Genomic DNA, 26,237 nt, shown 5'->3' with positions numbered 1-26,237 from the left:
AATGTTCCCCACGCATTGCGTGATGAGGTCGCCAGAACATTAAACGATTTAGAATCACAAGGTGTCATTGAACGTGTGCAGGCTTCTCTCTGGGCCTCACCCTTAGTAATTTTGAAAAAACCTTCCGGAAAATTGAGACTTTGCGTGGACTTCAAGGCAACTGTGAATCCACAACTTGTGACTGCTACTTTTCCTTTGCCCTGCCTGGAGGATCTTTTTGACAAACTGTGCCCGGGAACATATTTTTCCAAGTTGGACCTAGCAGATGCGTACTTGCAGTTACCGGTGGACGACGAATCCCAGCGCGTATTGGTGGTTAACACGCATCTTGGATTGTACCGATTCAAAAGACTGCCATTTGGGTGTGCATCCGCCCCTGCATTGTTTCAGCAATATTTACAAACTGTTTGTGCGTCGGTCCCTACTGCTGCGAACTATCTGGACGATATTGTGATCTCCGGAAAGACAGAAGCCGAACATTTAGCAAACCTCCGAACGTTATTTCAGGTCTTGCGACAAAATGGTCTTCGCTTGAGGAAGGACAAATGTGTGTTTTTTGCTCGTGACTTACCATATTTGGGACATGTCATCAATGCCCAAGGCATCCATCCCAGTCCAGAGCACCTCCGTGCCATACAGGAGTTGCCTTCGCCACGGAATGTGAAGCAGCTACAGAGTGTGTTGGGAAAAATTAATTACTACCATAAATATGTTCCCCATGCCTCTTCCATTTCAGCTCCGCTTCATCGCTTACGCCGTAAAGGTGTTCCGTTCGTCTGGACGACGGAATGCGAACGCGCCTTTCGCCAGTTGAAATCGGCGTTGCTTTCAAATACTTGCCTTACGCCATTCGATCCCCAGAAACCCCTTTTGTTGATGGTAGATGCATCGGATTTCGGGATCGGTGCTGTGCTTGCGCACAAAGATGGATCGCATGATCACCCTATCGCCTTTGCGTGCAAATTGCTCTCACCTGCGCAAAGGAATTATTCCCAGATAGAGAGAGAAGCTTTGGCTCTCGTATTTGGTGTTACTAAGTTCCATGATTTCTTGTATGGTCGTCACTTTACCATCATCACAGACCACAAACCTTTGACATCGCTTTTTCATCCGCACAAGCCTGTACCTCCACGTACAGCGCAGAAGTTCATTCGCTGGTCTATTTTCCTCTCGCAGTACCGCTACGATATCTTGTATCGGTCCACTGCTAAGCACGGCAACGCCGATGCGTTGTCCCGTTTGCCTGTTGCTGCGGATAAAGCATTCGATTCTTCCGAACTTGCTTGCATGTTCATTGATGCGGAAACCAATGATGTGGTGGACTCGTTTCCGATTGATTTTCGTCGTGTAGCTACAGCCACAGCTGCTGACCCTGTCCTTGCTGCTGTTTTGCGTTTTGCTGCTACGCAATGGCCCTTGTCAAAGTCACGGATCGAGGATCCGCTGGTTCGCCGATTTTTTGCTCACAAGGAGAGACTTTTTGTACGACGTGGTGTTTTGTTGTTGCGTTCTGATAATGATCAGTCCAGGGTAGTGGTCCCCCGTTCGTTACAGTCCTCTGTCTTACGGCTTCTTCACCAAGGCCATTGGGGTATAGTGCGGACGAAACAACTTGCTCGTCAGCACTGTACTTGGTTCGGAATCGATGCTGCGATTACGAATATGTGCTCTTCTTGCATGGCGTGTGCCGAACAACAATCCGCACCGCCGCGGAAATTCTTTGCATGGCCGAAAGCCACTTCCCCTTGGCAACGCTTGCACATCGATTTCGCTGGTCCGTTCTGGAATGCTCGATGGTTGGTTGTGGTCGATTCTTTCAGTAATTTTCCTTTTGTTGTCCAGATGTCTTCCACGACGTCTTCTGCCACAATCCAAGCGTTGTCTGCTATCTTTTGCATTGAAGGTCTCCCACAGACTATTGTTTCCGACAATGGCCCACAATTCATGTCCGCAGAATTTCAGTCATTCTGCGAGGCCAATGGTATTCAACATCTGACATCCGCGCCGTTTTCGCCACAGTCAAACGGTGCCGCTGAACGATTGGTCCGGACTTTCAAGTCACAGATGTTGAAATTGAAAGAGTCGAATTCTCGGGAGGACGCATTATTGCTCTTTTTGTCCTCGTATCGCTCTCAGCCCCGCGATGGTCGCTCGCCGGCTGAGTTGCTCCACGGTCGTTCTCATCGAACCTTGATGTCTTTGCTGCATCCGCCGCATCAGGTTCCTGTGCAGCGGCAGACTCCTGCTTTTGCTCCTGGCGAGGTTGTCTTCTATCGCAACTATCGCGGTTCACGGCGTTGGCTCGCAGGGCGCATTCTTCGCTGCCTCGGCCGCGCGATGTATTTGGTTTTGGGGGCCTCTGGTGAGGTACGTCGGCATCTCAATCAGCTGCGCCTCTGTCGTCGCCCGGGTTCTGCCGCTCCCCGTCTGCTTTCAGCGACGGTGCTGTCCGGTCAGCGCCCTGGGGACCCATCTACTGGCTCGCCTCATCCCCAGGTGTCGCCGCCGATGCCTTCCATTTTGCCCCATAGCGTCGCGCCGCCGCCGCAGCCGCCGCAGCAGCCGCCGCGGCCGCCGCCGGCGCCGCCCGCATTGGACGCTTCGCTGCAGCCGCCCAGCGCCTCCCTGGGTCACGCGCCGCCGCTCGCTTCCCGTGACCAGCTGTCCTCCGCCATGGAATTCTTGCCCGCTCCGGACCAGATGTCGTCATCGTGCGTCGGATCCCCCGACGCAATGGAGGTCGACCCTTCGGCCCCTCCTGTCTCATTACGGGCGCATACACCGCATGTTGACGTGCACCCTGGACTAGGTTTTCAGGCGTTTCCCAGCTCCCCTCGGACCGAATGGCCGGGTGCGGGTGGCACAGCCTCGCCTATTGTTAGGCTCCCCACCCCATCGCATACGTCAACATGGGGTCCTCCCTACGGCGGGCGGAAGCCTTATCACACGACCGTTCGCCGATTTGCGGGGGAGGAATGTGGTGTCACCGCCAGACACCACATTTGCTAGGTGGTAGCTTAAATCGGCCGCGGTCCATTAGTACATGTCGGACCCGCGTGTCGCCACTGGCAGTGATCGCAGACCGAGCGCCACCACACGGCAGGTCTCGAGAGACGGACGAGAACTCGCCCCAGTTGTACGACGACGTTGCTAGCGACTACACTGACGAAGCCTTCCTCTCATTTGCCGAGAGACAGTTAGAATAGCCTTCAGCTAAGTTAATGGCTACGACCTAGCAAGGCGCCATTAACCATTTGTAACGTTGCATGTACCTCAAGATAGAGTCTCACTTGTATCATCCAGAATGCTGTATACCAAAGGACAATATAAAAGTTAAGTGTTCTAGTAGCTACGTTCTTTTCTTGATCACATTCATTACGAATCCTGTTCCAGACTTAACGCCAGACGGCGTGAGTTGACGCGTGCCCTTTCGGCTACTTCACTGTGGACTGACTGCCTTAACAGCCCACTACATCATCAGTCCCTTGTGCAACAGGGATACGAGAAGATAGATGTACGTCCTGAAATACTGCAGAAAAACGTGGCACTAATACGAGGTGCATTCAAGTTATAAGGCCTCCGATTTTTTTTCTCCGGACTGGAAAGAGATAGAAACATGCGCATTGTTTTAAAATGAGGCTGCGTTCATTGTCAATACGTCCCAGAGATGGCTGCACAGTACGGCAGATGGAATTTTACTGCCAGCGGCGAGAATGAGAACTGTTTTAAATACTTAAAATGGTGACCTTTTCCTTACTTGAACAGCGTGCAATCATTCGTTTTCTGAATTTGCGTGGTGTGAAACCAATTGAAATTCATTGACAGTTGAAGGAGACATGTGGTGATGGAGTTATGGATGTGTCGAAAGTGCGTTCGTGGGTGCGACAGTTTAATGAAGGCGGAACATCGTGTGACAACAAACCGAAACAACCTCGGGCTCGCACAAGCTGGTCTGACGAGATGATCGAGAAAGTGGAGAGAATTGTTTTGGGGGATCGCCGAATGACTGTTGAACAGATCGCCTCCAGAGTTGGCATTTCTGTGGGTTCTGTGCACACAGTCCTGCATGACGACCTGAAAATGCGAAAAAAGTCATCCAGGTGGGTGCCACGAATGCTGACGGACGACCACATGGCTGCCCGTGTGGCATGTTGCCAAGCAATGTTGATGCGCAACGACAGCCCGAATGGGACTTTCTTTTCGTCGGTTGTGACAATGGATGAGACGTGGATGCCATTTTTCAATCCAGAAACAAAGCGCCAGTCAGCTCAATGGAAGCACACAGATTCACCGCCACCAAAAAAATTTCGGGTAACCGCCAGTGCTGAAAAAATGATGGTGTCCATGTTCTGGGACAGCGAGGGCGTAATCCTCACCCATTGCGTTCCAAAGGGCACTACGGTAACACGTGCATCCTACGAAAATGTTTTGAAGAACAAATTCCTTCCTGCACTGCAACAAAAACGTCTGGGAAGGGCTGCGCGTGTGCTGTTTCACCAAGACAACGCACCCGCACATCGAGCTAACGTTACGCAACAGTTTCTTCGTGATAACAACTTTGAAGTGATTCCTCATGCTCCGTACTCACCTGACCTCGCTCCTAGTGACTTTTGGCATTTCCAACAATGAAAGACAGTCTCCGTGGTCGCACATTCACCAGTCGTGCTGCTATTGCCTCAGCGATTTTCCAGTGGTCAAAACAGACTCCTAAAGATGCCTTCGCCGCTGCCATGGAATCACGGCGTCAGCGTTGTGAAAAATGTGTACGTCTGCAGGGCGATTACGTCGAGAGGTAACGCCAGTTTCATCGATTTGGGGTGAGTAGTTAATTAGAAAAAAAATCGGAGGCCGTAGAACTTGCATGCACCTCGTATAGCCACTGTAAGTGACTCCTGGCAGCGCTGCTCACGGGAATGTAAGGTGGCAAGAAGACTTGACTCCGGACGGCCACGTGACACTACCGAGAAGGAAGACCATTGTGTTCGGCATATGTCCCTCGCGTGTAGTACTGCATCTGCAGCAGTAATTTGAGCAACAGCTGGCACCACAGTGATGCACCGAACTATTACAAATCGGTTACTTCAAGGACAGCTCCGAACCAGACACCCTGCAGTGTGTATTCCACTGACCCAAAAACATCACCATTTCCGACTTCAGTGGTGTCAACCGAGGACTCATTGGAGGAAAGGTGGAGGATTGTTATGTTTTCCAAGATCATCATGCAGACACTTATTTAAAGAACTAGGGATCTTCACTGTAGCCTCACAAAATATATATATATATATATATATATATATATATATATATATATATATATATATATATATATATAAATGATTGAAGCGATTTCACAGCTCTACAATAACTTTATTATTTGAGATATTTTCACAATGCTTTGCACACACATACAAAAACTCAAAAAGTTTTTTTAGGCATTCACAAATGTTCGATATGTGCCCCTTTAGTGATTCGGCAGACATCAAGCAGGTAATCAAGTTCCTCCCACACTCGGCGCAGCATGTCCCCATCAATGAGTTCGAAAGCATCGTTGATGCGAGCTCGCAGTTCTGGCACGTTTCTTGGTAGAGGAGGTTTAAACACTGAATCTTTCACATAACCCCACAGAAAGAAATCGCATGGGGTTAAGTCGGGAGAGCGTGGAGGCCATGACATGAATTGCTGATCGTGATCTCCAACACGACCGATCCATCGGTTTTCCAATCTCCTGTTTAAGAAATGCCGAACATCATGATGGAAGTGCGGTGGAGCACCATCCTATTGAAAGATGAAGTCGGCGCTGTCGGACTCCAGTTGTGGCATGAGCCAATTTTCCAGCATGTCCAGATACACGTGTCCTGTAACGTTTCTTTCGCAGAAGAAAAAGGGGCCGTAAACTTTAAACCGTGAGATTGCACAAAACACGTTAACTTTTGGTGAATTGCGAATTTGCTGCACGAATGCGTGAGGATTCTCTACCGCCCAGATTCGCACATTGTGTCTGTTCACTTCACCATTAAGAAAAAATGTTGCTTCATCACTGAAAACAAGTTTCGCACTGAACGCATCCTCTTCCATGAGCTGTTGCAACCGCGCCGAAAATTCAAAGCGTTTGACTTTGTCATCGGGTGTCAGGGCTTGTAGCAATTGTAAACGGTAAGGCTTCTGCTTTAGCCTTTCCCGTAAGATTTTCCAAGCCGTCGGCTGTGGTACGTTTAGCTCCCTGCTTGCTTTATTCGTCGACTTCCGCGGGCTACGCGTGAAACTTGCCCGCACGCGTTCAACCGTTTCTTCGCTCACTGCAGGCCGACCCGTTGATTTCCCCTTACAGAGGCATCCAGAAGCTTTAAACTGCGCAAACCATAGCCGAATGGAGTTAGCAGTTGGTGGATTTTTGTTGAACTTCGTCCTGAAGTGTCGTTGCACTGTGATGACTAACTGATGTGAGTGCATTTCAAGCACGACATACGCTTTCTCGGCTCCTGTCGCCATTTTGTCTCACTGCGCTCTCGAGCGCTCTGGGGGCAGAAACCTGAAGTGCGGCTTCAGCCGAAAAAAACTTTATGAGTTTTTCTACGTATCTGTAGTGTGTCGTGACCATATGTCAATGAATGGAGCTACAGTGAATTTATGAAATCGCTTCAATCATTTGTAATAGCCCTGTATATATATTGTTGTTAAAAATCCGAACGATTTCAAAAGTAATAGCAGTGTACATGGCTACAACACAAGGAGAAAGGATGATCTTCACTACTGACGGTTAACTCTAACTTTGGCTCAGAAGGGGTAAATTATGCTGCCACAAAAGTCTTTTGATCACTTACCTAATAGCATCAAAAGTCTGACAGATAGCAATATAGCATTTAAAAGGAAATTAAAAGAATTTCTGAATGGCAACTCCTTCTACTCATTAGATGAATTTTTGGATATAGTAAGTGGGTAATTTTCCCACCCCCACCAAAAAAATATGAAGTGTCATGTAATATTTTGTTTAATGTAATATCTTGTATAGAAACCTTTTATTAAGCTGACACGACCCAAGTCATTACGAAGTGTCGTATTCATGATATATGGAACAAGTACTAATGTAATCTAAACTTTCTGATGAAAGCTGGTTCTGCCTCGGTGCCAGTGATGGCCGTGTGTTGGTTACAAGGAGGCCAGTTCAGGATCTGCAACCAACCTGTCACCATGCTGGACACCCCAGACCTAACCTGGAGTTACGGTCTGTATGACAGCAGGAGCGCTCTCGTGGGTTCCCCTCGCATCCTGGCTGCAAATGTGTACGTCAGTCTGGCGATTCGACCTGTTGTCCTGTCATTCATGAACAGCATTCCAGGGCGTGTTTTCCAGCAGGATAACTCTAGCCCACATACCGCTGCAGTAACCCAACATGGCGTACAGAGTCTCGTCTTGTTGCCTTGCCCTGCTCCACCACCAGATCTGTCTCCAATCGAGCACATATGGGGCATCTCTCATTTTTCGTGGAAAGAAAGATTGACGGTATGCCTCTGTGTGGGCTCTAATCTCTCTGATTTTATCCTCATGGTCTCTTCGCGAGATATACGTAGGAGGGAGCAAAATACTGCTTGACTCCTCGGTGAAGGTATGTTCTCGAAACTTCAACAAAACCCCGTACCGAGCTACTGAGCGACTCTCCTGCAAAGTCTTCCACTGGAGTTTATGTATCATCTCCGTAACGCTTTCACGATTACTAAATGATCCTGTAACGAAGCGCGCTGCTCTCCGTTGGATCTTCTCTATCTCTTCTATCAACCGTATCTGGTACGGATCCCACACTGTTGAGCAGTATTCAAGCAGTGAGCGAACAGCGTACTGTAACCTACTTCCTTTGTTTTCCGATTGTATTTCCTTAGGATTCTTCCAATGAATCTCAGTCTGGCATCTGCTTTACCGACGATCAACTTTATATGATCATTCTATTTTAAATCACTCCTAATGCGTACTCCCAGATAATTTATGGAATTATCTGCTTCCAGTTGCTGACCTGCTATTTTGTAGCTAAATGATAACGGATCTATCTTTCTATGTATTCGTAGCACATTACACTTGTCTACATTGAGATTCAATTGCCATTCCCTGCACCATGCGTCAATTCGCTGCAGATCCTCCTGCATTTCAGTACACTTTTCCATTGTTACAACCTGTCGATACACCACAGCATCATCCGCAAAAAACCTCAGTGAACTTCCGATGTCATCCACAAGGTCATTTATGTATATTGTGAATAGCAACGGTCCTATGACACTCCCCTGCGGCACACCTGAAATCACTCTTACTTCGGAAGACTTCTCTCCATTGAGAATGACATTTTGCGTGCTGTTATCTAGGAACTCTTCAATCCAATCACACAATTGGTCTGATAGTCCATATGCTCTTACTTTGTTCATTAAACGACTGTGGGGAACTGTATCGAACGCCTTGCGGAGGTCAAGAATCACGGCATCTACCTGTGAACCCGTGTCTATGGCCCTCTGAGTCTCGTGGACGAATAGCGCGAGCTGGGTTTCACACGACCTTTTTCGAAACCCATGCTGATTCCTACAGAGTACATTTCTAGTCTCCAGAAAAGTCATTATACTCGAACATAATACGTGTTCCAAAATTCTACAACTGATCGACGTTAGAGATATAGGTCTATAGTTCTGCACATCTGTTCGACGTCCCATCTTGAAAACGGGGATGACCTGTGCCCTTTTCCAATCCTTTGGAACGCTACGCTCTTCTGGAGACCTACGGTACACCGCTGCAAGAAGGGGGGCAAGTTCCTTCGCGTACTCTGTGTAAAATCGAACTGGTACCCCATCAGGTCCAGCGGCCTTTCCTTTTTTGAGCGATTTTAATTGTTTCTCTATCCCTCTGTCATCTATTTCGATGTCTACCATTTTGTCATCTATGCGACAATCTAGAGAAGGAACTACAGTGCAGTCTTCCTCTGTGAAACAGCTTTGGAAAAAGACATTTAGTATTTCGGCCTTTAGTCTGTCATCCTCTCTTTCAGTACCATTTTGGTCACAGAGTGTCTGGACATTTTCTTTTGATCCACCTACCGCTTTGACATAAGACCAACATTTCTTAGGATTTTCTGCCAAGTCAGTACACAAAACTTTACTTTCGAATTCACTGAACGCCTCTCGCATAGCCCTCCTCACACTACATTTCGCTTCGCGTAATTTTTCTTTGACTGCAAGGATTTGGCTATGTTTATGTTTACTGTGAAGTTCCCTTTGCTTCCGCAGCAGTTTTCTAACTCGGTTGTTGTACCACGGTGGCTCTTTTCCATCTCATTCGATCTTGCATGGCACATACTCATCTAATGCATACTGTACGATGGTTTTGAACTTTGTCCACTGATCCTCAACACTATCTGTACTTGAGACAAAACTTTTGTGTTGAGCCGTCAAGTACTCTGAAATCTGCTTTTTGTCACTTTTGCTAAACAGAAAAATCTTCCTACCTTTTTTAATATTTCTATGTACGGCTGAAATCATTGACCGCTGTATGATCGCTGATTCATTGTTCTGCGTTAACTGTTTCAAATAGTTCGGGTCTGTTTGTCACCAGAAGGAGAAATATGTTATCGCCACGAGTTGGTTCCCTGTTTAACTGCTCAAGATAGTTTTTAGATAATGCACTTAAAAAAATTTCACTGGATTCATTGTCCTTGCCACCCGTTATAAACGTCGTTGTGGATGTTACACTAGTCCTCAACCTGAGAAGGGTGGCTACCCTTACATGGGGAGGACAACTGAGAACGATGTTTGATGGTCTGCTGGAGTCGTGCAAGTTGTGCGCTTCTTACGGTAAGTGTCCTCCGCAGATGAAGAGTAGCCTAGCTGGCTACTTGGTTGGTTCGTCGGCTGGTTGGTTCGGGCCGCGCTTTGTTCGCCCCGGAATGGGCCGCGTGCTCGATTTAGCGCCACGGCCGCCGCTGTGGCTTTGCAACCGGCCGCCGGGCGCCGGCGGAAATTAAACGGAAGGGACGCGGCCCCCAGCAGCAGCACGGCTTACATTACGTCCCACCCCAACCCCAGCCTCCGTTACATCTCTCCATGCACTGCGAGGGCCGCCCAGTGGCCACTACAGGGACGGCTGAAAATTTCTGCGGACGAGTGTTTTAAACGTACACTGCTGGCCATTAAAATTGCTACACCAAGAAGAAATGCAGATGATAAACGGGTATTCATTGGACAAATATATTATACTAGAACTGATATGTGATTGCATTTTCACGCAATTTCGGTGCATAGATCCTGAAAAACCAGGACCCAGACCAACCACCTCTGGCCGTAATAACGGCCTTGATACGCCCGGGCATTGAGTCAAACAGAGCTTGGATGCCGTGTACAGGTACAGCTGCCCATGCAGCTTCAACACGATACCACAGTTCATCAAGAGTAGTGATGGGCGTATTATGACGAGCCAGTTGCTCGGCCACCATTTACCAGACGTTTTCAATTCGTGAGAGATCTGGAGAATGTGCTGGCCAGGGCAGCAGTCGAACATTTTCTGTATACAGAAAGGCCCGTACAGGGCCTGCAGCATGCGGTCGTGCATTATCCTGCTGAAATGTAGGGTATCGCAGGGATCAAATGGTTCAAATGTCTCTGAGCACTATGGGACTTAACTTCTGAGGACATCAGTCCGCTAGAACTTAGCTTCTGAGGTCATCAGTCCGCTAGAACTTAGAACTACTTAAATCTAACTAACCTAAGAACATCACACACATCAATGCCCGAGGCAAGATTCGAACCTGCAACCGTAGCGGTCGCGCGGTTCCAGACTGTAGCGCCTAGAACCGCTGGGCAACACCGGCCGGCTTGCAGGGATCGAACAAAGGGTAGAGCCACGGGTCGTAACACATCTGAAACGTAACTTCCACTGATCAAAGTGCCGTCAATGCGAACAAGAGGTGACCGAGACGTGTAACCAATGGCACCCCATACCATCACGCCGGGCGATGACGAATACACGCTTCCAATGTGCGTCCACCGCGATGCCCCCAAACACGGATGCGACCATCATAATACTGTAAACAGAACCTGGATTCATCAGAAAAAATGACGTTTTGCCATTCGTGCACCCAGGTTCGTCGTTGAGTACACCATCGCAGGCGCTCCTGTCTGTGATGCAGCGTCAAGGGTAACCGCAGCCATGGTCTCCGAGCTAATATTCCATGCTGCTGCACACGTCGTCGAACTGTTCGTTCAGATGTTTGCTGTCTTGCAAACGTCCCCATCTGTTGACTCAGGGTTCGAGACGTGGCTGCACGATCCGTTACAGCCATGCGAATAAGATTCCTGTCATCTCGACTGCTAGTGATACGAGGCCGTTGGGATCCAGCACGGCGTTCCGTATTACCCTCCTGAACTCACCGATTCCATATTCTGCTAACAGTCATTGGATCTCGACCAACGCGAGGAGCAATGTCGCGATACGATAAACTACAATCGCGATAGCCTACAATCCGGCCCTTATCGAAGTCGGAAACGTGATGGTACGCATGTCTCCTCCTTACACGAGGCATCACAACAACGTTTCACCAGGCAACACCGGTCAACTGCTGTTTGTGTATGAGAAATCGGTTGGAAACTTTCCTCATGTCAGAATGTTGCAGGTGTCGCCACCGGCGCCAACTTCGTGTGAATGCTCTGAAAAGCTAATCATTTGCATATCACAGCATCTTCTTCCTGTCGGTTAAATTTCGCGTCTGTAGCACGTCATCTTCGTGGTGTAGCAAGTTTAATGGCCAGTAGTGTACATTATTAGCCAATTCTTGCAGCCGAAGATGTAACTCGGGAGGGGGTGGAGACAGTAAGAAAGCTTCTATAACGGTAACAGACCATGCTGTTCTGTAGACGAACAGGCGATGCCTAGTTTTTGGGCGTCTTATAAACAGGTCATACCTCGTTCACGTTCTCAAGTTTGTGAAAGTACCCCATTCAGCTGTTTGGCTGTAATCAGCAATACACGCGATAGTATATAGGAGACTCGCGTTAACGATAATACGGGACACTTGCGTCTAATTATTTAGAGATATTTTCATTCAGTGGTTTTTTTAGTTATTCAAAGTATTTCTATTGACTGACAGTTATGAATGAATGAATGATTTACAAATCATAGATACGGTTCGTCAACCATTTATCGATTCGAAAGGAAGTAAGTAAGCGAGGCAGCACACGTCGAATTTATTTAATACCATTCCTCACCCAAAAACTAGATTGTTTTCTACTCTGTGACATACGTAACACATGCCATGCGTGTACGAGTTATCTACGCTCTTATTCGAGCTGTATTTTCTTTTTGAGTTACACCTAAGTACAGTACCATGTACATCGTTGCGTTTACCATAATTCATGTGATTCGAGCTTTAGTGGATCCGTTTTCAAGGCTACCCACACAAGACAGCACAAGCTAGTAAAATCAACTATTTACAGTCCGTTGTCCCCGAAAAAGTAAAATATAGCTGAGATATACTGCCATTTGCAGGTTTGGTTGATGGATTGGTTCGTAGGAGACCAAACATCGGTCCCATCGGATTAGGGAAGGATGAGAAAGGAAGTCGGTCGTGCCCTTTCAAAGGAACCATCCCGGCATTTGCCTGAAGTGATTTAGGGAAATCACGAAAAACCTAAATCAGGATGGCCGGAGGCGGATTTGAACTGTCGTCCTCCCATATGGCAAGGCTGTATAGAAATGACGTAACACTTTTCTGGAGGCGATACCCTATACAACCTTCTCCCATCAGATAAGGAGGATACTGTCTGTGGAATATAAGTGTGCGATTGAAGGCTTGGCGCACGGAATAATAATAATTATATGTATAGAACTTTATATAACATACACTCCGTGACAAACAACGTGAAGCAGCCTGGGGGGGGGGGGGGGGGGGGGGCACGAAAACTTCACGAGTTGAGAGGGTATCTTATAGTATTACAGAAATCACAAAATCGAGTCCAATTTACAAAGAACTTGACAGCAAGAGTGAATTTGTCAGTATGATTATCAAATAAAACGGCAGCTTCCGTTGGGGGTCTTTATTTCAAAACTGACGCCTGTTGCGGTAGTGGCGCAGCTTCAGGGTTTCTGGAAATTAACAAATTCTGAAAATGTGCCACTAGCGCAAAACGTGTCAGTTTAAAAAAATAAATACCTCCTACAGAAGCTGCATTTTTATTTGAAAATGATATTACTGTTGCTGAACCAGGCCGGAAATTTCGTGAAGGAACATATTTATCAGTTAATGGTTCTGCTTTGGTGTGGATCCACAGTCGCACAAAACTTTTTGAAAGGTATAATCGCCATTTGACTGTACAACATGTTTTATTCCACAACCTAGATTTCGGCCTTGGGCCATTATCAAGTGTAACATGTACTCATTGGACTTGAAAGTCATCATCAAAATATTTTTTTTCTTTATTGAATTTCTATTCCCCCCGATGGGGGCGGGCTGGCAGCAGCTTAGTACGCTGTCCTTCAGCCTACAGAATTTTTAAAACAGAAGAAGAAGAAGAAGATAAGAAACAACAAAATCGGGCGACAAAACGGTGACTTAAATTGTAAAACGGCGGAAAATTATGGAAAGCTAAAACATAAACAAAGGGTTAGTGATGCTAATAAACGCAACGGGAAGCAGACATGTAAAATAGTAGACAGACAATTAAAAAGACATGGCGACAGTTTGGTTTCTGTTCGCAAGAGATATAAAAATCACACCCAGCGACAGTGTGATTTCCGATCGCAACACTTCGGAAAAGACCCACAACAGTTAAACAGTCACTGGAAACACTGCACTAAAGAGTCGGCACGAAGATGACGCCACAGCCAAGGGCAGATGGGGGCGGTGGGGGCCTGGACAGATGAGGGGGAAACATGAAAATGTGTGTCTTAGGTTATATAAACCAATTTAGTCCAAAACAAATGCGAGAACATTTGTATAATAGGCTAATTTACTGGCACTGCTATGGTTGTGGAATAAAATAGATGATCAAATGACAGGCTTTAAACTTCGCAACACTGTGCTAAGCAGCCACTGACATAAACATGTCTATTTGTAATACTTGTAACACTTGATAATGGCATAAGGCCGAAATCTAGTTCGTGGGATAAACCATGCTGTACAGTCAAAAGACAGTTGTATCTTTCAAAAAACGTAAGTATGGCGTTGAACCCCCCTATGGCATCGATGCATCCAATGATTACCTTGGAAGGCTATCGTAATGCGTTGTATCCGCTCCTGACGAAGTCTGGCCCACGACTGTTGTAACCGATCCTTGACGTCTCGGATATAGGCTCTCGGACGAAGTTGGTCACACAGATGTTCTACTGGGCTCAGATCTGTGGCCCTTGCTGGCCACAAGACTAACCGAAATCACGCAGACAGTTCATAGAGAGACGTTCCATGTGTGGAGAGCATTCTCTTGTTGAAAAGTGGCACCACGATGCAGTCGCATGAGAGGTAACGCATGATGACCGCTGTGCCGTCAGACTTTTCTCGATGACTGCCAGTCATGACTTGAAGTCACGCCCCACGGCTGCAAACACCATGACGATGGGAGTGACACCGCTTCCCAGGTTGTCGAGATACTCGCCGAAGGCAGTCATCGTGCTTAAAGCGGAATAGCAGTTAATCACCGAACACAAAGCGAATCAGCAGCCGACGCTTCTGAGTCACGGAAGTGCTCCAAATGCAACCTTTTGCGCTGCGGTGTTAACGGCGGCCTGTATATGCAACGGTAACTCCCTAGTCCGGATGTTGCTCGTCTCCAACCACTGGAAAGGGATGAAACAGGACGTTGCAGAGAATCCATCACTCGCCCCCAGATGGCAGGCGCTCATATGAAGTGGTTACGATGTGCTTGGTGCACAACACGGCGATGCTCCACTGTGTGGTCACACGCGGTCGGCTGTAACCCTGATGGCGTGCTATAATTCATTTTCCCATGCAGTTGTAGCACCTAAAATCAAGGTAAAATACCTTCTGCACCATCCAAGATTTTTCGGTGTTTAATATCCTTTAATAACTTGTAGTGTACTGTTCATTCTGAATCTGTGATCTTTATTACAGAATCTGTATTTAATAGGTAACTGATATGATAGTGTGTGTATTTGTCAATGTACGAGATTTGGAACTTAAATAGTTTCAACTATGTATTCACAACAGATACGAAAGAGTTGCATGTTTGCACCTGTTACTGTCCATCAAAGTAGTCACCAGCGTTGTGTAGAACCCGTTGGCAGCGATGTGGAAGGCGTAGTACACCGTTAACAGTGCCTGTTTTGTTGATGGTGAGAATGGAGCTGTCTACTGCCTGTCGAATCTCTGGAACAGTTTTGAAGCGAATGCCACGAAGTGGTTCCTTCATCTTCGGAATCAAATCAAAGTCACAAGGACTCAGGTCCAGGGAGTATGGTCGATGGTACAGTACTTCCCAGTCCCATCGACCGAACAGAGCAGCCACAGCTTGCGCTGTATGCGCCCGCGCATTGTCGGGCAAAATGATGGGTGGGTTGCGTAGAAAGTGTCGCCGTTTCGCCGGCCGAAGTGGCCGCGCGGTTCTGGCGCTGCAGTCTGGAACCGCGAGACCGCTACGGTCGCAGGTTCGAATCCTGCCTCGGGCATGGATGTGTGTGATGTCCTTAGGTTAGTTAGGTTTAACTAGTTCTAAGTTCTAGGGGACTAATGACCTCAGCAGTTGAGTCCCATAGTGCTCAGAGCCATTTGAACCATTTTTTTGTCGCCGTTTCTTTCGCAAAGCTCGTCGCACGTGATGCTCCAAAAATGAACAGTAATACTGTGCATTGACGGTCTGCCATGGAGGAACGTAATGCGTTAGGATAACACCATCACAGCCGCACACAAGAACCACCATAACTTGAGACCGCTCCGTTAGCACCATCAACAGGCTCTGCTAGCGGTATACTATGCCTTCCACATCGCTGGCAACGGGTTCTACACAACGCTGGTGAATTCTTTGAAGGACAGTAACAGGTGCAAACATTTAACTCTTTTGCATCGGTTGTGAATAAATAGTTTCCACTATTTAAGTTCGAAACCTCGTATATAAACGATTGTAATTATGATGTAAATATTTAAAATTGCTGGGTAATAATAGACAAGGGAACTTTAAAAAAATGTATCGATAGTAACGAGGAAATGGCAGTAGCTGTGCCGTTGTTTGTATTTGCGTATGGAGAGGAGGCACAGCAGCCTCTACATTTACAACTACAAAGATACTCCGCGAGCCACCGAACGGTGCGTGGCGGAGGATACCTTGTACCACTGCCAGTGGCTCCTTTCCTGTTCTACTCGCAGACAGAGCGAAGCAAAAACGACCGTCTATACGCCTTCTATGAGCCCAAATTTCTCGTATCTTATCTTCGTGGTCCTTACGAGCAGTGTATGTTGGCGGCAGTAGAATCGTTCGGTATTCAGCTTCAAATGCCGGTTCTCTACATTTTCTCAATGGCGTTTCTCGAAAAGAACGTCACCCTCCCTCAACGGATTCACATTGGAGTTCCCGAAGCATTTCCGCAACATTTACGTGCTATTCGAACCTACCGGAAACAAATATAGCAGCGCACCTCTCAATAGCCTCGATGTCTTTCTTAAACTGGATCTGGTACGGATCCCAAGCACTAGAGCAGTACTCAAGAATAGGTCGCACCAGCGTCCTATATGCCCTCCCATTTACAGACGAACCACTCTTTCCTAAGATTCTCCGAATGAACCGAAGTCGACGATTCCACTTCCCCACCACAGTTGTCACATGCTCGTTACACCTCATACCTCTTTGCAACGTTACGCCCAGGTATTTAGATGACTTGAGACTGTCAAGCAGGACACCAGTAATACTTTACCGGAACCTTACACGTCCGTTCTTCGTACTCATCCGCATTAACTTACATTTTTCCACCTTTAGGGCTAGCTGCCATTCATCGTACCAACTGGAAGTTTTGTCTAAGCCGTCTTGCATCTCCCTACAGTCACTCAACTTCGACACCTTACCTGACACCACGGCATTGTCTGCAAACAACCGCAGATTGCTGCCTACCCTGTTGGCCAAATCATTTATATATATAGAGACCATAGGGGGGTCCTATCGGACTTACTTGAGGCATTCCTGGCGATACCCTTGTCTCTAACGAAAAATCGCCGACAAGAACAACATGCTGCGTTTTAGTGTCAGTTTTGTTCGTTTGCTAATGACCAATTTTAGTCTGAATCTTTCTGCCTCAGTAACTGTTCATTCCTGTATTCCATAACAGAGGCTTAACTAATTTGGAATTTTCACTATTAACTTCACTCAAAGTAATGTAAAATTTCGCTGGGAAAACTAGTAACTAAAGATGCGGCATAAATTAAGAGTGCGCAGTTTCATTTATTCTGTATTTAGCTTATCGAGTGACTTCTGCTGGCTTGGTACGTATTTTGTTATTCTTATGTTACAAGTAATATCTGTTGCTCATCTACTTGAAGCAAATTCAATTAAGTATTTCAAAAATTAAAAGTAAATTGCTTGCCTCTTTCCAAATTTTGCATTGCATTACGCTAAGGTTACTAAAAGTCATTTTTTACGAAACAAAGTTTCAGTTGGAGCCAGCCATTTACTTAACCAGCAACTTCATTTAGCTTTACTTTCAAAATTTAGTATTTCAGAATAAGTAACCGCAGACTTAGTGCTTTCTGATTCATTTATTTTCTCGTGAACTGCTACGTTGGGGCTACTCATTTCCCTAGTGGTCTGGCGACCATTGAATTATTCTTTTTTGCTTATCAGTATTTCTTTTTATTAAATATTACGCGGTACCTCCCCCCCCCCCCTCCCCCCGCTTGCACTACATTCCACCATTTCAAAATAAAATGGTTCAAATGGCTCTGAGCACTATGGGACTCAACTGCTGAGGTTATTAGTCCCCTAGAACTTAGAACTAGTTAAACCTAACTAACCTAAGGACATCACAAACATCCATGCCCGAGGCAGGATTCGAACCTGCGACCGTAGCGGTCTTGCGGTTCCAGACTGCAGCGCCTTTAACCGCACGGCCACTTCGGCCGGCACTGCAAAATAATCATCAGTATTTAGATTATGTTTAGAATAGATTCTTCCTTCAGAAGTTCTGTTGTATACTTTCCTCCTACTAACCGGCATTAATTTCCTTTGGTAAGGATAGCCTTACTCACTGCAGAATGTCATTATGCATAGACGATCACGGTCATTTATATCGCAATCCAATAGGCCGACTAGGAGAAGTTACACTGTCCTACATCGGATCGGCCCACTGTCACATCAAAATGCCCCAAGAAACTAGACATTTCACGATTCGACCAGCCGGCAAAATGGAGACCCTGAATGAGGCTCCCTTCAAAGTGTGAGGCGCTGATAACGCTGTCTCACACTAGTGCGTTGCATCTCCGTGTCCTTCACAGAGAACACTCAACATCTGACGCTGTTGACGCGTTCTTATAAACCCTATGAGGCCTGGTAGCAAATATTAAACACGAAGAATACTAATGCACTCTGGTTGCTGCTCTACCTGTTACAGAGAATTGCAGCTCTAATCATTTACATACCCGCCGAAGGTGTGTATGTGTACAATGTTATATTGAAATGCGACCATGTGTACTGGCTGCTTCACTTCTTCTGTCAGACGGTGCACACACGGCACGTCGGAAATTCTGCGGCACTCACGGTATTAAGCAGTCTTCAGTGGAATGGCAAAGCAATATTACTCGCCGCCAACTTCCGCGAGAACACCTCTCGGAACTTTGTCCTCCCTGCAGAGGAACTCGTGACTGCCTGCTGGCTTTTGTTTGTGCGTGTGCGATTCCGAGTGCGGGGGGCACGCAGAGAGAGCAACTTTTCTGAAAAGCGCCGCTCTTGCCACAAAGGGGCAAGCTTTCGGCATGCGAGAAACTTTAGTAGAAGCGGTCGCGACATGACTGAACAAAGCGCTCTGCAGTTGTTGGAACGGAACGAGGGCGCAGGCAGAGTCACGTGTATTAAGCAGCGGAATCTATTTTATTGTCTTGGCAATATTTCGCTACATAAATTAACTTTTGTTTGCCAATCTCGCTTTTGTTAACGCAAGATCTTAATTAAAATTCATATAATAGTCCATATGCATAAAAAAGAGCCAGTAAGGATTTGCCGTTTTAATTTTCTTGATCCGACCACCAGTAATTCTAGTGCACTGCACTTTTCCTCCCACTTGCAGCTTGCTGGTTATCTATTTCAGCCCACCGGTCTCTCTCTCTCTCTCTCTCTCTCTCACACATACAAGGAAGAGCCAAAGAAATTGGCACACCTACCTAATATCGAATAGGGCCCCCGCGAGATCGCAGAAGTGCCGCAACACGACGTGGCATGGTCTCGACTAATGTCTGAAATAAATAGTACTAGAGGGAACTGACACCATGAATCCTGCAGGGCTGTCGATAAATACGTAACAGTACGAGGGGCTGGACATCTCTTCTGAACAGTACGATGCAAGGCATCCCAGGTATGCTTAAAGATGCTCATGTCTGAGGAGTTTGGTGGCCAGCGGAAGTGTTTAAACTTACAAGAGTGTTCCTGGAGCCACTCTGTAGTAATGATGGACGTGTGAGGTGTCCCGGTGGAATTCCAGAAGTCCGTCGGAATGCACAATGGACATGAATGGATGCAGGTGATCAGACAGGATGCAGACATACGTGTCACTTGTCAGAGTCGTATCTAGACGTATCAGGCATCCCACATCACTCCAACTGAAAAAGCCCCACACCATTACAGAACCTCCACCACCTTGAACAGTCCCCTGCTGACAAGCAGGGTCCATGGATTCATGAGGTTGTCTCCATACCCGTACAAGTACATCCGATTGATACAATTTGAAACGAGACTCTTCCGACCAGGCAACATGTTTCCTGTCATCAACGGTCCACTGTCGGTGTTGACGGGTCCAGGCGAGACGTAAGGCTTTGTACCGTGCAGTCGTCAAGTTACGCGAGTGGGCCTTCGGCTCCGAAAACCCATGTCGATGATGTTTCCTTGAATTGTTAGCACTCTGACACTTTTTGATGGCCCTGCATTGAAATCTGCAGCAATTTGCGGAAGGGTTGCATTTCTGTAGTGTCGAACGATTCTCTTCAGTCGTCGTTGGTGCCGTTCTTGCAGGACCTTTTTCAGGCCGCAGCGATTCCGGAGATTTGATGTATTATTGAACTCCTGATATTTGTGGTACACTAGTGGAATTGTCGTACGAGAAAATCCTCACTTTGTCGCTACCTCCTCGGAGATGCTGTATCCTATCGCTCGGGCGCCGACTGTAACACCACGCTCAAACTCACTTTAATCTTGATCACCTGCCATTGTAGCAGCAGTAACTGATCTAACAACTGCGCCAGATACTTGTCTCATACAGCCGCTGCCGACCCCATTGCCGTATTCTGACTATTTACGTAGCTCTGTATTTGAACACGCATGCCTATACCAGTTTCTTTGGCGCTTCAGTGTATAACCATTTCGGGACAGAAACCGGGCAGTGCGTAAAACTTCGTAGCTCCACTGCGCTGCGTCTCTTCTATCAGTAACCATGCAGATAGCACAAAGAACCGTCTCTGCATTGTTCTACCGTTTAGTATTCGAATTCTGACCTACCCGTATTTTAAAACAGCGTCTATTATGTTGCTGCTTTACACTGAGATGAGGAAAGTCATACTATACCTACTAATACCGTGTTAAACCTCCTTTTAGCCGGCTTAGTGAAGCAGCTCGACTTGGCATGGACTCATCAAGTCGTTCGAAGTCCCCTGCACAAATACTGAACCCTGCTGCCTCTGTAGCCTTCCATAACAGCGAAAGTGATGCCGGTGCTGGATTTTGTGTACAATCCGACTTGTAGTTTATGTTCCATGAATATTCGATGGGATTCATGACAGGCGATCTGGGTGGTCAAATAATTCGCTCGAATTGTCCAGAATCTGCTTCAAATCAGTCGCGAGCACTTGTGGCCCGATTACATGGCGCATTTTCATCCCTAAAACCTCCGTCATTTGCTAAAAAAAAAAAAAAAAAAAAAATCATTCAAATGGCTCTACGCATTATGGGACTTAACATCTGAGGTCATCAGTCCCCTAGACTTAGAACTACTCAAACCTAACTAACCTAAGGACATCACACACATCCATACCCGAGGTAGGATTCGAACCTGCGACCGTAGCAGCAGCGCGGCTCCGTACTGAAGCGCCTAAAACCGCCCGGCCACAGCGGCCGGCGCGTCATTTGCGAACACGAAGTCCATGAATAGCTGTAAACGGTCTCCAAGTAGCCTAGCATAGCCATTTCCAGTCAATGATCGGTTCAGTTGGACAAGAGGACGCAGTCCACTCCGCGTAAACACAACCCATAACATTATGAAACACCACAAGCTTGCACAGGGCCCTGTTGACAACTTGTATCCACGGCTTCTGCAGCACACTCCAACCCTACCATAAGCTCCTACGAATGAAATCTGGACTCATCTCACCATACGATGGGGTTCCAGTCGTCCAGGGTCAACCGATATGGCCACGAGCCCAGGAAAGCCGCTGCAGGCGATGTCCTGTTAGCAAAGGCACTCGCGTCTGTTGTCAGAGCCCGTCAACGCCAAATTTCTCCGCACTGTCCTAGGATGCGTTCGTCTGTAGCACATGTTCGTGGCGTAGCAATTTTAATGGCCAGTAGTGTACTTTGTATACGCAATATTACCGCCATCTGCATTTGTCGATATTGCTATCCCATGCTTTCACTTCGGTGTATACCTTTATGAGTTAAGCTACCATTTGCAACAAACTGCATAATTCCTTAGAAATATATTTTTGTAATCAAGGAAAGACAGTATGCTCACTCTGTGTAATTAATCCTCCCGCCCCCCTCCTATAACATCAACCTACTTCTTCGCCGTGTTGAGGAAGTTCGTAGAAGATTATCGAATACTAAAATTCTTCGCTGCTGGTTGCAGAACAAAAAAGCAGTAGTATCAGTCGAACGGCTGCCTTAGCATAATGACAGTTCTGCGGCAAATTGCGCAGAGCAGCAGAGCGCAACGGCCTTGGCAGGAGGAGGGCAGGACTCAGGGGACAGAAGGACAGGTAGGAATTGCTGCGGCGCAGCGATAGACCGCACCGGGGTCGCGGCCGGTGCTGAATGGCCGAGTCGCGAATAATGGCCCGGGGAGACGGGCGCTGCAGAATTTGAGGGACAGCCGGATATGGAGCGCGCGCGAACAGATCCAATTCAGCAGCCGGCGACGCCGCAGACGGAACTTGGGAGCAATAACCTCCGATCTGCCATCGGAATGTCGCCGTCATCAGCGCGGCGCGGACCACGTTAATTGGAGTTTGCGGGTCCGCTGGGTCCGCACAACGCCAGGAACTCTGCGCGCGACGGCGTGCTGCGCCTGCGGTGCCGGCAACCCGCATCTCGCAGACGCTCAATGGGCTGTCCACGCAGCAGGCGCAGTGCCAATGCCACTGATCTTCCCAATAGAGCTATAAAAGTAAGGACTATACTTTGCACGATATTTATTCTTTACTGCCGCGACACGTACCCGTTAAAAAATATTCGTGACTTCTTACGTCATTGTGTATAATTTCATTAGTCGGCTTACATATTGCTTAGTGTCGTGACCCCTTCTCTTCTTTCATTTTTGAAGTAGTGGAATCTTCGGCCAGACGTCTTCATTCACAGCGACCTGCAGCTCCTCGTAATATAATGTGAAGAGCTAGGCCAGTAATCTTCTAGGCTTGATCCAGCCATCTACCTGCTGCTCTTCCTCGTGGTCTTCTGAATTCGATTTTGCCTTGATGTTTTATTCTAAATTATCCCCTCCTCAAAATATGTCCAAGGAAGTCCGCCTGCTGAGTGGTAGCGTGCTTGCCTCCTACGGAGCGGGCCCGTGTTCGATTCCCGGCCGGGTTGGAGATTTTCTCCGCTCGTGGATTGGGTCTTGTGTTGTCGTCATCATCATTTCATCCTCATCACCGGCATGCATGTCACCCAATGTGGCGTCGACTGAAATACGACTTGCACTCGGCGGTCGAATTTCCCCGAATGGGGCCTCCCGGCCTACAATACCACACGATCATTTCATTTTTGTGTCCAAGGAACTGGACGTGCCGTTCGCTGGCAAGGGGAGACAAACTTCTGATGATGCTAAATTATTCTATGATGAAAACATTGGTTCTTCTTTGTGTCCACGGTACGTGTAACATCATCTGCGAACACTTTATACGTACATCAGAAATGAGCACGCTGGTGTTTCCTGACAAATGAATGGCGCGATAGGTGACAGCAGTAAGCAATGGGTCAAAGGGCTATTTTGCGATTTTAGGAATTGTGTTCGAAGTAGTTTTTTTTGTATTACGTTTGATTTCAGATTTCTGAAGCTAAATTGCCATAATGGAAGATATTTGCATCGTAACTTGCGTGAGACCAAAAGTGCTGGTTCTAGCCCCAGTGCATTTAAGAGTATATGAAGGAAATGTTTCTTTTTGTTAAGATCTAACAAATGAAGGCGGAAAATGGCAGGTCAACTAGACCAGTACTCAGCAGATATCTCTATAAAAGTGTGTAACTGGTTTACAGGTAATATTGTAGTTCAATAAAACCTGGTTCTTCTTCAGGGCCAAAGACTGTAGATCTTTTACTATCAGTTGTAAGACTAATTTTTTCCTGTACCATATTCATAGGTAGTTTTACAAAGTCTGCGAAGTTAGTCTGTCTTGACTTTTCTCGTAGAAGAGCTTTCACGTTGAACAATGTACAGTACCGTTTTCCTGAGCACTGTCAACTGACAGGAAGTCCAATCACTACGTTCTTGGTCTTCCAGTCTCATTGCACCTTCTTGTACATATTGTATACACCCGTCTTTCTCTATATCTTACTCTTATTTTTCTCAGAATTTCGATGTGAAGTGAATTATTGTGCCACGCCTAACTCATCTTTTTTAAGACACCGAAATTCCGCCGTTGACAAGTCTTGATATCAAACACGAAACTGGTCGATGTATCGCGAGCCAGCCGTCGTGGAAACCTATTGGAGGCAGTAATATAGCTAGAAGGGGAAAAAAGGCAAAAGTTTAAAATGCTTAAGACGTTCGACTTCAAGTTAGCTGAAACAAAGAACACACAAAATATTAAACAAACTACTGTCTTGTCCACGTATAAAACGCATGCAGTCACCAAGTGGTGTTCCGAAATATGCAGTTTACGAGCACCAAGTATCAGAATGGATGGTTCACTGGGGGCAGTATCTTCTGACTGTCGGGAGCGAGGTAACGGACAGTCATAAAGTTGACATCATTCATTGCTGCTTTATTGTTTCCAGTAATCACAATCGTCGTCTGTTTCGGTAAGACTGAACTGGACCTCTGGAAATGAAAGGAGTGAGTATATATTATCTACAAACGGATGATAAAATACTCAGTAGTGAAGGTACTGTAGGACGGTAACTAAAATGACAGTACTAACGTTACGAGTCAATATTGCTTCGATGCTAACTGTAACCGATCTAGAGATTTTTTAAATTAGTTTGCAGTTAAAGTGGATTTGTTTTCACTATTAACACGAACAGTGAAACGGCATAACAGTGAAACGGCATCGCACAGAGACCACTGTTGCGGCTTCTCTCGACATGGCAACCGAGTGCGTGCGGGCGCCGATCGACAACAATGAACACAGAGAGCCACCACGTCATCTTATCAGGCGAGTCCCGTTATTGCGTACAGTATCACGTAGGACCTGTTGCGACTCCGAGCAAAACAAACGGACGACTACATTTCGTCGTCGCTGTATGGCCCCAGTTAGGTGTCATTGGGTACACAAGACTATCAGCGTTGGCTCGCATTGCCAGTAGTTTGTACAGCAGGCGTCACACTTCTGACGCGTTAAGATCGATGGCTGGGGACCGTCTTCCAGATCTCCTTTACATCGCCTTTCAACAGGATAACAAAAGACAGCAAGGTGCCTGATGCTGTAGATCCAGTGGGTGTTCACCTTTGGCCATGGTCAGCATATTCTCTACAGCCCTCGCCCACTGAGAACGCCTGCCCGTCACTCAGTACGGTAGACGAACTTTAGTACTTGTGTGTCATAGAAGCTCAGTTCGAGCCAATGCCCGGACAACTAGAGTCACTGTTCTTCTTACTATACACTGTGTAACAAGAAGGTACTGCCAAAATTTCGGGAAACATTCCTCACACGTCGAGGAATAAAATGTGTTAATGGACATGGACCTGGAAATGCTTTGTTTCAATGTTACAGCCCATTTTATACTTCTCTTCACAGTAACATTAATCATGGGAAACGCAACAGGTCTGAATTATACTTAAACAGAATACAAAAACATGTGCCGAATAATTCAAACAATGTTAGAAGCAGAAAAAATTGTACTTACAAGGGAGAAATAACGAAGCGGGTCCCACAAGGTTCAATTTTGGGTCCTATCCTATTCCTCATTACGGGTTATCAAGAAACCTCACAAAATTGTGCAGTCACATCATCAACAAAGATTTTCTGTTAGTATACGGGCCGGCACTGTTGGAGTCCCATGTTCGTGCACCAAGGTTAAATGGAGAAATTTACCATGCTTTCTCAGAGAACTCTCTACCTGTTCTTCTAGAACATGCGCCTTGCGAGTGAGAAAAGAGATGTACTTCACGCACGATGGAGCTCTTTCTGATTTCAATGTTAATATTCGTAGGCTTCTAAATAATTATTTCCGTGACAGGATGGTAGGTGCAGGCGGACCAATTCCTTGGCCTCCTCGTTCTCTGGACCTAAACGCATCATACTATAATTTGTAGGGGTATTTCAAAGATCTCGTGTACGGAACCGCGGTGGAATATGTATAAGTCTTTGTGCTCATACTGTGGAAGTCTGTGAAACAATACGCAATTCTCCAGGGATACATCAGCATACCAGGAATTCGACGCGACGGCAGACTGATCCATGTATGCTTACTAGTGGAGGGCATTTTGAACATTTCATTTAGGAAATTTTCATTTTGTGTTGGTACTTTCTTTTCCTGTGTGTGTTTCATGATCAATATGTTGAAGAGCCGTAGAAACTAAAGTCAAACATGGAAATAAATCGTTTCTGGACCCATTTACGAACAACGTATTTTCTACATCTACATCTACATGGATACTCTGCAAATCACATTTAAGTGCCTGGCAGAGGGTTCATCGAACCACCGTTA

General features: G+C 46.6%; 1 protein-coding gene across 1 annotated transcript in view; it reads right to left on the bottom strand.

The window, feature by feature from the left end:
* The window catches only part of LOC126220931 (proteoglycan Cow), a 380,564-nt gene extending 358,105 nt beyond the window's left edge, over positions 1–22,459 (bottom strand). Inside the window, exon 1 of the mRNA XM_049942177.1 lies at positions 22,164–22,459. Within this exon, the coding sequence (XP_049798134.1) occupies positions 22,164–22,459 (296 nt within the window). The remainder of the gene's footprint in view (positions 1–22,163) is intronic.
* Positions 22,460–26,237: the final 3,778 nt, after the last annotated feature.

The sequence above is a fragment of the Schistocerca nitens genome, chromosome 1, assembly GCF_023898315.1.
Source record: "Schistocerca nitens isolate TAMUIC-IGC-003100 chromosome 1, iqSchNite1.1, whole genome shotgun sequence".
Classification (NCBI taxonomy): Eukaryota; Metazoa; Arthropoda; class Insecta; order Orthoptera; family Acrididae; genus Schistocerca; species Schistocerca nitens.
This window is presented reverse-complemented; position numbering and strand designations above follow the sequence as displayed.